The sequence below is a fragment of the Glycine max genome, chromosome 2 (genome assembly GCF_000004515.6).
Source record: "Glycine max cultivar Williams 82 chromosome 2, Glycine_max_v4.0, whole genome shotgun sequence".
NCBI lineage: Eukaryota > Viridiplantae > Streptophyta > Magnoliopsida > Fabales > Fabaceae > Glycine > Glycine max.
The window spans coordinates 14,369,325-14,380,396 of record NC_016089.4 but is presented as its reverse complement, the minus strand read 5'-3'; the positions used below and the strand labels follow the sequence as shown (position 1 = coordinate 14,380,396).

Sequence of the window (11,072 nt, the reverse complement as noted above, 5' to 3'; positions counted from 1 at the left end):
GCTAGCTCAGGAGAATTTTGCACATGGTAGAAATCAAATATAGGCTTATAACCCACTAAATAGATTATTCTCACTCATGTGCATATATTATAGTTAGTGCTTAAAAACCTATTATCTCTTTCAAATAAAAATAACCTATTATCAATTCACGTAATAGGAGGCAAAAAAGGATCATTTTGTCCCCAGTTTGTATAGAAGTATGGACACCAAGTGCCACTACTTTCTCCCTTGTAGCTTGTGAGACAATGGAGAAGGTACTGTTTCAGAAAAATGGTAAGGCAATTCAATCTCCATTGTGATCAGTTTAGAGTTTCATAGAAGCGTATCATTCACTTAATGAGTACTTGCAAAAGCATAAATCAACAACAACAACAATGATTTATGGGTATGGATATAGGTCCTAGTGTTACCTGTAACTTTTGAAGCAGAAATGAGGATGGGTATCAAATAATACCATACTTGCTATTATTATATTTTTAATAATTTTATTGTCACAATATATATATATATATAAAAGATTTTATTGTTATCATTTTCAAAAACATAAATCAATTAGTGTTAACTCCTTGGCAAGTGTACCAATTCGTTCAAGTAGTATTTTAATACAGTAAGGCCGAGTATCGAGTCCACAAGGACTTTGACTGTACTCAGAGTTTTATATGTCCAATTTTAAACAATTAATGAATTAAATTCGATATTGGTCAAATAATGATACGGAATGTAAAATTCAACATACATAAAGATAATTAAGCAGAGCACATTAAAGAAATAGAACACAAACACTTGAGGGGTGAGTTATCGGTTGAAGCATAATTACGGAACGTGTTGGGACTTAGTCTACCAAACTACTCTTAATGTAACATTATGGATTTTTCACTATTTAACGTTATTCTGATTATTATCTTCATCCGCTAACCTACCCTAACCATGATTCATCATGTGAAAGAGCCTAAATTACCTAATTTCACTCCTATTCCCTTAAGAGCTACATAAAATAATTTGTTTTAAGAATAAAGATGCATAAATAAGGTTAAATAATATCATTTTATCCCTAGACATGGATTACCTAGATTTTCTTTTCAATTTCTTAGGAGATAAATATTTTCCAATGCAGAAACCCTATAACATTACATGAGCATGGGTGATCAAACCATAAACATGATATTAAGCACATAAATGAGACAATAATATCAAAATAACATCAAATAGATAGTTAGAATCATTACATCAAGAGTGTTTGGTTGTTGAGCTCTCAATAATGAGTGATTTAGCCTCTCATTGTTATGAGAGACTTACTAATACAACAAGGAAACAAGAGGTGTGGAAGAAAATGGAGGAAAGGATCCCCAAGTGAATGAGTTCTCCCTCTTCTCTCGTGCCCTAGCTCCTTATTTGGTCCCAAAAAAACTATTTTTTGGGTTCTCCCCTTTTTTCCTTTAAAATGCAGCACAATCATGTTATTCAAAATTGACTATGTGCTAAGCCTACACGTGCGTACTGAGCGCACACGTAAAGTTCAGCTGGCATAAGTGATTACGCGCTAAGCTTGGCCTCCAAATTGGCTCCTCGTGTTAAGCGATTGTTGACACGCTAAGCGAGCTGTTCCAGTTCTTCAACCCTTTTGCAAGCCTCCAATTGTGTAATTCTACAAAAAAAAAATACAACCAAAAACACTGTAAATTAACTAACTTTAGCATCTACTGGATAAAAACTCAAAAGAAACTAAAATCCTAATATTTTAACACAAAAGAAGCAATAAAAGAGAGGAAAATTAGATAATTGCCATGTGATTTAAATATTCAAATTACGTGTGCATAGCAATTATCAATTAGCTTAATAGTTAAATAATTGAATAACTAAATAAAAAATATACATTTAATTAAAAATATAATTGAATTCTTATTTTTTTTGTTATTCATTATCTTTATATATTATTTAAATTAAAATATAACTAAAAACTTAATATAAAATTCATTTACAAATATATAAGTAAATTAAAATTATATAAAAAAGTGTAGTGAATTATCCGCGAGTATATCTGAACTTGATAAACCAAACGAGGATGAAGATATGTATTTAAATTTTAAACTTGCCTCTTTTGTATCCGAACTCGTACCCATCCTGCCTTTTACAGGGACGAAGAGAGGGAGAGTCAAACCCATCCCCGACTCGCCCCATTGTCATTCCTTACCATCACCTCCTCATCAAATCACAGAGCTTCAACACATCATCACCACTTAACCCCACTAACAATCTCACTTACATTCACCTAAAGCTAACTTAATAAATAAGCTAAGCTCAAGAGAACACACACCAAAAACACAAAGAGAAAGCTTCATTCTTAGAGAGTAAGGGTGGTAAATTGTTATTTGATTGTGTTTGAGCCCTAATTTTTGTTCAATTTTACTTTGTTTTCATCTATTTTTGTTAGTAGAACTCATAGGTGTTTGTTAAGTGTTAACAGTTGAGCAGAAAAGCTGAAAACTTGAGAAAAAGGTCAAATGAGAGAAGAAAAGAACCAATTTTGGGTGCCTTCCTTCATCACATCCCATGCTGAATTTAAAGCCCACACTGCTTCAGAATGGTCATGTTGGATTTCACCCAAAACCCATCTTCAGCATCACTTATACTAAAATGGCCATGCTACGTTCAACGCACGATATGTGTTGTCTTAGCATGGCTCGTGTTGGTTTAGCATGGCTCGTGCTATCCCATATGAAAAAATCATCATCAATGTCACTACTTCTTGAGAATGGTCATGCTACCTTCAACATGGCTCGTGCTGACCTCTATGTTGTTGTTTTAACTGTCTTTAGTATAAATAGAAAAATGGAGGTGTTTTAGATTATCTTTTGTAGCTTAGGACTATGCAAGGGATAATTGGGTCATAATCTATAAGGGTTTTCAATCTTTTTCATTCTTAATGTCATTTCATACATTGTTTGATTGTATTATGACCATGGTTGGTTAAACCCTTAGGGTTCAAATTATGATGTAACTTCACCCATGTACTTTGATTCTTAATTTTAATTAAATTCTTCAATGTTATTCATTTAATTCTATGGTTCTATTGTTTTAACTTTTACTTTGGAATTGATCACTATGACTGATAATTAATTATGTGTTAGAGACCATCTATTTGTAATTGATTGATTTGTTGAACGATAGGATTCATAAAAATTGCATGATCAAATTGGTTGCATAAATTCTCGTCTCGTGTGTCTCTGTGATTTAGCCTTAACCCTGAATTAAATCCTAAATGAACAATTGAAGTTTTATTTAGGGGGGAGGGGGTACTTTTAGACCTTGATCAATTAATCATTTAATTTAGGATTCTTAGTTATAATTAGGATTAGGGGAAAATGGTGTATGCAAATTCATAATCCTTTAATTTAGACTTGTTTTTATATGCACATCTCTCTATTAATAATTGTTTGCTTGCTTAATTTATATTTCTCTAGTGCAACCACCAATGAATTGGTTAATTCTTATGTATTTTGATGTAAATGAACCTAGGCTTCAGAACTCTTAACCTATGTAAATTTAGTCATCTCATTCTATCACAAAAATGCATTTAAGTTACATGTTGGGAATGTACTCATTACCCTACTCAAGAAAACAACTATGTTATGATCTTATTTAATATATATATATATATAGGTATTGTTTTGCAAATTGGATGTATCTTTTTTATTGTTTGGTCTATTCATTTTTGAATGTAAGGTATTGTTGGAACAATAGTTTATGGCAAACTGAAAAAATTAATGGCTGAGTCGCGGACAATGTCGTTTTCTTTAAGACGTTTCGTGGCACTGTCAAAAATTGTGCAAGCAGACTATCAATCACGAAGTCTCCAGGATAAAACAGCCCAGATCACTGTATAAGATTCCCACTGCACTGAGAGAACCTTTTCTAGAATTACACCCTCTTGTATGACTTGAAAAGTCACTCTAAAACCACCTAAAAATATGACTTGAAAAGTCACTCTAATAGCCAACCGAAAAGTATGACTTGAAAAGTCACTATTATAGCCAACCGAAAATATGACTTAAAAAGTCACTCTTATAGCCAATCGAAATTATGACTTAAAAAGTCGCTCTTATAACCAACCGAAAATATGACTTAAAAAGTTACTCTTATAGGCAACCGAAATTATGACTTAAAAAGTCACTCTTATAGTCAACCGAAATTTTTTAGAGCGACGGAAAGAAAGAGGGAGAAGTTTGCCGGAAATGCATCAGCTGAAATATGAGAGGAAGAAAGAAAAGTTGAGAAAATGCTTCTCAACTGGGGCAAGAAAAATGAAGAAATGAGCTCTCTATATATAAGGAGTGAAACAATATTCAAGTGTTTATCCTGAGAATTTAAATAATGTGTGTAGTATCAACTTAGAAACCAACTAATAAGAATTTTTTTAAAATAAAATTATTTAAGTAAAATGATGATTAATATTTCTTTTTGAGAATTTAAATAATATGTGTAGTATCAACTTAGAAACCAACTAATAAGAATTTTTTTAAAATAAAATTATTTAAATGTCATATCTACCTTTTTCTTAATTTATAGTCTTTGAATAATTAAAATGAGAGTAACTAGTTTTCGAAATTAAAAATATTGATTATATGCAATTACAGATTTAGAGTGTTACACAAAGCAAACCAAATTAACCTTGTTTCGTGAAAGAAACTTCCTGGGTCTAGAATTTTTATGACAATTCAACTTGTAAGGAGTTCCAATCGTAAGATAAAAGTCATCTGGGTCAATAAGCAAATTCTTAAATGTGATTGGGGTCATATGGTGAATGAAGGTGAAATTTCTTGTTCTGGAATTCGAAATAATAAAATAGGGAGGGGTTTAAACTAGAAAAGCATAAATTAGCATTTAACAAAATGTTAATAATTATCCAAATGTTTTTTTTATCATGACCGTTGAGTTGTTAGCTTTTCACCTTTTCACAATGGTATGCTGCAACGTGTTTTGACAGAGCTTTCTAAGAGAAATTATATTAATACACATTTTTTTGTCCTAATAGTTTCATATCCCAATCAATATAACACATTTAAAGGTGATGATGGTCTGATGGAAATCTAATAAAAAAAAGGAAAATATAAAGAGAAAAGGCTTTTCCCAATATTTTCTTTACATATAGAATAATTATATTTATACATCTACCTTTTCTTTCATCTCCCTTTTTTTTTTCTCTGTGTCTCATCGTTTATCATATATATCATTATTTTTCTTCCTTTTCTTTTATTTTTCTATCTTTTTATTTCTTTCACCTATTTACACCATAAAATAGAGTGTGTGCAATTATACCAGCTCAATAAAAGATGATGCTGTTGAAAAATTTGTATGAATTTATGGTATCAATTGCACGAGTTTAAAGATGATACTAAGTGGAGGAGGACTGAGCTCGGTGCTAGGGAAAACATTTCACACACTGTTGCCACCAACCCTTATTCATTTGGATTTTGGACCAAAAGGTTAACTAATTTGGCAGATTTGCACCACCTCATATTTCATGTTCCACCCTCCTTAGTCATAGTCAACCTAAGTCCTCTAGACTATATAAACCACCCTTGCTCACACCAAAACACATCAAATTAATCTCAGTTTACTGATTTAATTTCCTTTGTTTTATCAAACCTTGTTTGTTTGCACTCATTGCTAAAACAAGAACGATCGAACATATGGCAACCAAGTTTGCTCATGCACTCACTTTATTTGTTCTAGTGGCCTCAATGCTTTCAATGAGCATGGCCAATAAGGATTGGTCCTTTGGTTCTAATTCTAACTACTCTGATTGGTGGTCCAGATTCCGCAACCGTCACCAAAACAAGACAGAACAAGAACCCAGAAAGATCATTGTGGGTGGGTCTGAGGGTTGGCACTTCGGTTTTAACTACACAGATTGGGCTTTCAAGAATGGCCCATTTTACCTTAACGATACACTAGGTGAGATTTTCTTCATTATTTGTCAAAAACTATGGTTAAAGTACCTACATGCATATATATATATATATATATATTTGACATACATGAGAAATGTTAGTACTAGTCTATTTGCTAAAAATTATTATTAATTATAAATTTTGGTAAGTCTTATTTTTTGTTTAATGTTGTATGAAAAAATATATGTTGAAAGAGGTCAATCTCTTAGATAAATTTCTGTACCTCCAATGATTAGTCTTTAACTTTCCACAAAGGGATATCCTGGTTCAAAAACAAATTATCTATATATGATATTATATAGTCAAAATTAAATCTTCTACACTTTACTAAATACATTCTCATTATATTTAATACTCATTAAGATATCCATCTGCGTTTAAATTTGTGGTATAGTGTTCAAGTATGATGCTCCAAACGCTACCAGTTTCCCACACAGCGTGTACATATTTCCAAACCTGTGGAGTTTTTTGAATTGTGATGTGAAGAGTGCTAAGATGCTGGCAAATCCCACACAAGGTGGAGGAGAGGGCTTTCATTTCGTGTTAAATAGGTGGCAGCCTTATTTCTTTGCCTGCGGTGAGAGAAATGGTTTCCATTGCAACAGTGGACAGATGAAATTTGCTGTGATGCCAATAATTCGTCCCTTCTGGCCATGGCCATGAGAAAATTATTAATTAATGCATACAAAAACAAGCTAGCTAGTGCTTGATTTATTATACTTTTTCCCCCATTATATATACACCCCAGCAAATAAAGCAAGTTGTATTGTTAATTTGTTCTATTTATACTTTTTCAAGATACTAACTAATGTGATGCATTTTGAAATAATAATGTTATAGGGATATATAGGATGAATAAATGTTGAAGCTAGCTTCTTTTTAATGTTTCTGCAGTGTTAACAGATGTAACTTTCTACATAGTATACATTGAGAGGCTTTGTAGTTGTCCAGTTGTGCACTTTTAAATTAATTGATGGTTTTTGGCAATAATGTTTGCTTCATTTTCTCACGCATTGTTTTGGTCAAATAATAAAACTTTAATTATAAGCAATATAGTATATCTTGTAATTATGCCATACGAACTGTTGACTTTGTATATGAAGTCTGATTCTGGCATGGTTGTCACCATCCAAGGCTCTTTTTGTCTCTCAATATCAACGAAACTGGAAAACTAATGTATCATCATATATTAGTATTTTTCACGTAACAAGGTCATTTAATAATTAAAGGTTAATTTGTTAAACTTTTAATAATAATAATAGTGGAAAATTATATATATATATATATATATATATATATATATATATATATATATATATATATATATATATATATATATATATATATATATAAAGGGAGCAATATCAGGGTCTAATCAATAAAAAACGAGAAATAATTACATGTTCTTAAAATAGCGTTGGCTTTTGCTTTGGTCAAATATTACTTTAACTAGCTAGCTAGAAGCTATCAAAATAACTATTGAATTAATGAAGTCTGATTCTGGCATGTTGCCACCATCCAATTGTCTCAATATATATCAATGAAACTGGATAATTAATGTATCATCTTAGTATTATTATTTTTTAAAAAGTAAAGGTCATTTAATAAGGTTTGTTTAAACTATTAATAATAATGACAGATTTAAAAGAAGACAAGCGGAAACTAGCTTAGTATCAATGTCTAACCGATAAGAAACGAGAAATCATTACATGTTCTTAAAATAGCAATTAATTAATGTACGCCTTAGAAATATTTTCACCATTATTTTTAAATGCATCTAAATAAATTTCAGGCTACCAACCTAAAATCAATATAACAGCATGCTAGAATTTCCCCATGTATAGATTCCAATTTTATATTGTATAAATATTATATGAAATAAGCTTCATTTTATACATTAGTGGTGTTTAATATTATATATAGCTAGTTTACAGATTGGTGTATGTTCTAGGAATATTTCCACTATCGGTTTTAGATATATACATTTTCTGCAAAATTCAGTAGACCACCAACTTAAAACCAATGCGGAAGATCACCCTGATTGAGCCAAGTCGTTTTTTTTAATTACTTTTCCTTTATTTTAGTTGTAACTATAAATCCCTTTTATCTATTTATTCTTTAAGTTTGATATTATAAATTAGTATGTTGTTAGACTTTTTATATTTATATTTGTCTATTTTTCTATATTTTGAATAACCTCATGAACTAGTAATTGGTATCTTAATAACCTTTTTTTATCAATGCGTCGTCAAAGGGGCCTTGGCTGAGGGAATTGACTTGACACAGTAATCTTGTGAATGTTTTGAAGTTTCAAAGAATGGGAGCTAGTTTTGGTTGTGCATTGAGTTGGCTTGGCGTGTGGGGTGGTTAATGCGGCACTTGTTAATTGCTAGTAGCACCGTACTAGTATAATGTAGCACGTGCCAGCTCCTCTCCATTGTTAATGTTGCACCATATATCACGCTCCACAAGTGCAGAAGTTGGACCAAACCACTATAAAATTAATGTGGACACATTGCCATGTTTAGGAACATTCGTACGTATGGGGTTGTAATGGTTATTAGTTATTATCATCGTTTTAAATTGTGATGGCAATGGCCATTGTAGTGTGATGAGTCAGAAAATTTTTGTATTGTAAAAAATACTATTAATGTGATCATAATTGCAAATCAAATCACTCTTATTATTTTTTAGTGTGTGTTAGTAAATTATATCATGACGTGAAGAGAGATTTCTTTTTTAGAATCATCAAACTTATGTGACGATATTCTAATTATTTTGGAAAAGAGTTGTGTTTTATTATTAATTTCTCTATAGTGATTCCATAATTCTTTTTTAGCTGGGCATGTAAATATCGGATTTAGATTTATGTAAAAACTAAATTATTTTCTATTATATGAATGATGCATAATGGTTTAAGATATAAATATATATATGTTTATTTAAGTATTGGTGCGCTGTTTGATAAATGTATATCGAAAAAATTGACTTTGGTATTAAAATTTATTAACATAGACAATCCTATTTTACTATAAGTGTATTAACAAGTTACATCATTAATGTATTTTAAGATAATGTCTAATTATACCTTCCTAATACACTCATAAAAAAGAAATGGTGAGTGGTAATCAATATTCATTATCCTTTGGCTGTATCATACATAGGGCCGGGTAAATATCTTCAGGTTAGTTCAATCGAGAGACCAACAATTCTCTGTCCTGACAAATACATTTGTAGCTTCTATGTTGAATTTGGCTTCTTTTTATGATAATAGAGGAATAAATACCTATAAACTTACATTGTGTCCTGGCTGAAAGAAAGAAAGAGAACCGATTAGACATAGAAATATAATAGAATAATATTATGGAATTACTATTATACTCTTCTACTGTCATTGCCAAATATAGTAGCTAAAAACAAAAATTTAGGTTCGCTTCTTCTGGGCCATTGATTGAACCGGCACTAGAAGGCTGCTGTTAAAGTGCTACTCTGAAAAATCTCAGAAAACAAATCATTAAAAAAAAAGTGATAAATTGAAATCAGCATTGGATGCAATACTATACTACTATTGGTAGTGGAAAGTTGAAACTGACAAGTTGGCCTTACACTTGCTGCATTATATGGATTTTCGGGAAAGTAGACAAAGAGAACTCAAATTTATCCATGCAGGTTGAAAGCATGATTATACTGGAAAAATGGTATCAGGATGAAATTGTGAATATTTCTTTTATAAACTCAGATGATTAAACAACAATAGCAATTGTTGTCTATTTGTGCTTCTTTGGATTCAAAGTCTGGCTGAGATACTGAAGATCAGCATTTGCTTAATTGAAGTTTTAAGACCTCATTTTTAGCTCTTTTATTTTCTTGTATTAAAGATACCTTCTTATTTTAAAAAAAATCTCTTGTGATATTAAATATAGCCACTAATTTCTTTAGTCTACTTACAGGTGGAGTTTGATTCTGATGAAGAAGATTCTTGATTGAAAATTTTGGCAGCAGTCAAAAAGTGTTGGAATACTATGCAGAATAACAGGTACAATTATTTCATGTACACAAGTGTTTCTGTTTTATGACCGGTCATCATGAAAAAGCTGAAGCAGAAGTTTTAGAGTAACATTTACTTACCCTTTTCTGTAAGTGGGGATTTGATTAACATTCAAGCACTTGTATTGTATAATAGGCTTCATAAAAGTAATAATTTACTTTTTGGCAAAGTTGATTGACATGTTACAGTGAGATTATGAATTCATTTGATGTTGCTAGTTCTAGCTGTGTGTTTTTTTCATCTCTAAGATCTATAATTGACATTGGCTAGACTGCGAGCATCATATTTACCACAATTTAAATTTAAATTAAACATGTTTGAATGGTTTTTATGGTAATCTATTTGGTAAATCTCTTTTTATCAGACATTCCTGTTAAAACTAGGGTAGAGGTACATAAGAAGAATTGTCTGGGACCCTTTTCAGTACTCAGCAGTGCCAGCTGCAATTCCACTCAGATTATTGATTTGAGTCCACATATCATTCTAATTGAAATTGGTCATTGTCTCCATTTTTTCTATATTGTAACTCATAATAGTAACACGCTATGCCACTAAGGTACCTTTCAGTCATCAACACTAGCCAAATTATCATATATCTCTAAGGTTGTGCTCCATACAAGTGAAAATTGAAGAAATGGAAATTGATACTATACAGGACACTAATTCTAGATATTCAACATTTCAGCCACTTTCATATCACTAAAGACAGTCTCTCTGAATCCCTTGTATAGTTTCAGAACTTTTTCCATTAGACAAACTTCCATGTTTTGTCCATTAGATGGTCCAAAAAAGTGAATAAAATCTTACCTACTCGATAAAAATTGTATTTGTCAAGGATAGTAGAGGAATAAATATAATTATAATTAAAATAAAACAGTTTTTGTGGACCTATGATTAGGAGATTTACTTGAGAGAACAGAAACAAAATTGAACAGCGTGTATTTCGAACAAGACTGTTACTGTTATTGTTAAGTATCTTCTCTCTCTATATCTCACTAATTCATAGCTAAGTTATCACACTATACATCTGAAAATGAAAGATGGTGGCATCTTATCATCTTATGCCATTCTTG

General features: G+C 31.1%; 1 protein-coding gene across 1 annotated transcript; it reads left to right on the top strand.

The window, feature by feature from the left end:
* The first annotated feature begins 5,418 nt into the window (after positions 1 to 5,418).
* On the top strand, positions 5,419 to 6,938 carry LOC100803580 (uncharacterized). Its single transcript, XM_003518807.4, has 2 exons — positions 5,419 to 5,955; positions 6,346 to 6,938. Exons 1-2 carry the CDS (start codon positions 5,691 to 5,693, stop codon positions 6,612 to 6,614), a joined length of 534 nt encoding a protein of 177 aa, XP_003518855.1. The 5' UTR covers positions 5,419 to 5,690; the 3' UTR covers positions 6,615 to 6,938.
* The last annotated feature ends 4,134 nt before the right edge of the window (positions 6,939 to 11,072 follow it).

Bases quoted from the DNA above. Each gene is read 5' to 3' on its own strand.
- LOC100803580 (XM_003518807.4), top strand. From the start codon at position 5,691: ATGGCAACCAAGTTTGCTCATGCACTCACTTTATTTGTTCTAGTGGCC. The intron at 5,956-6,345 runs GTGAGATTTTCT...TTTGTGGTATAG, and splicing joins TTACCTTAACGATACACTAG to TGTTCAAGTATGATGCTCCA.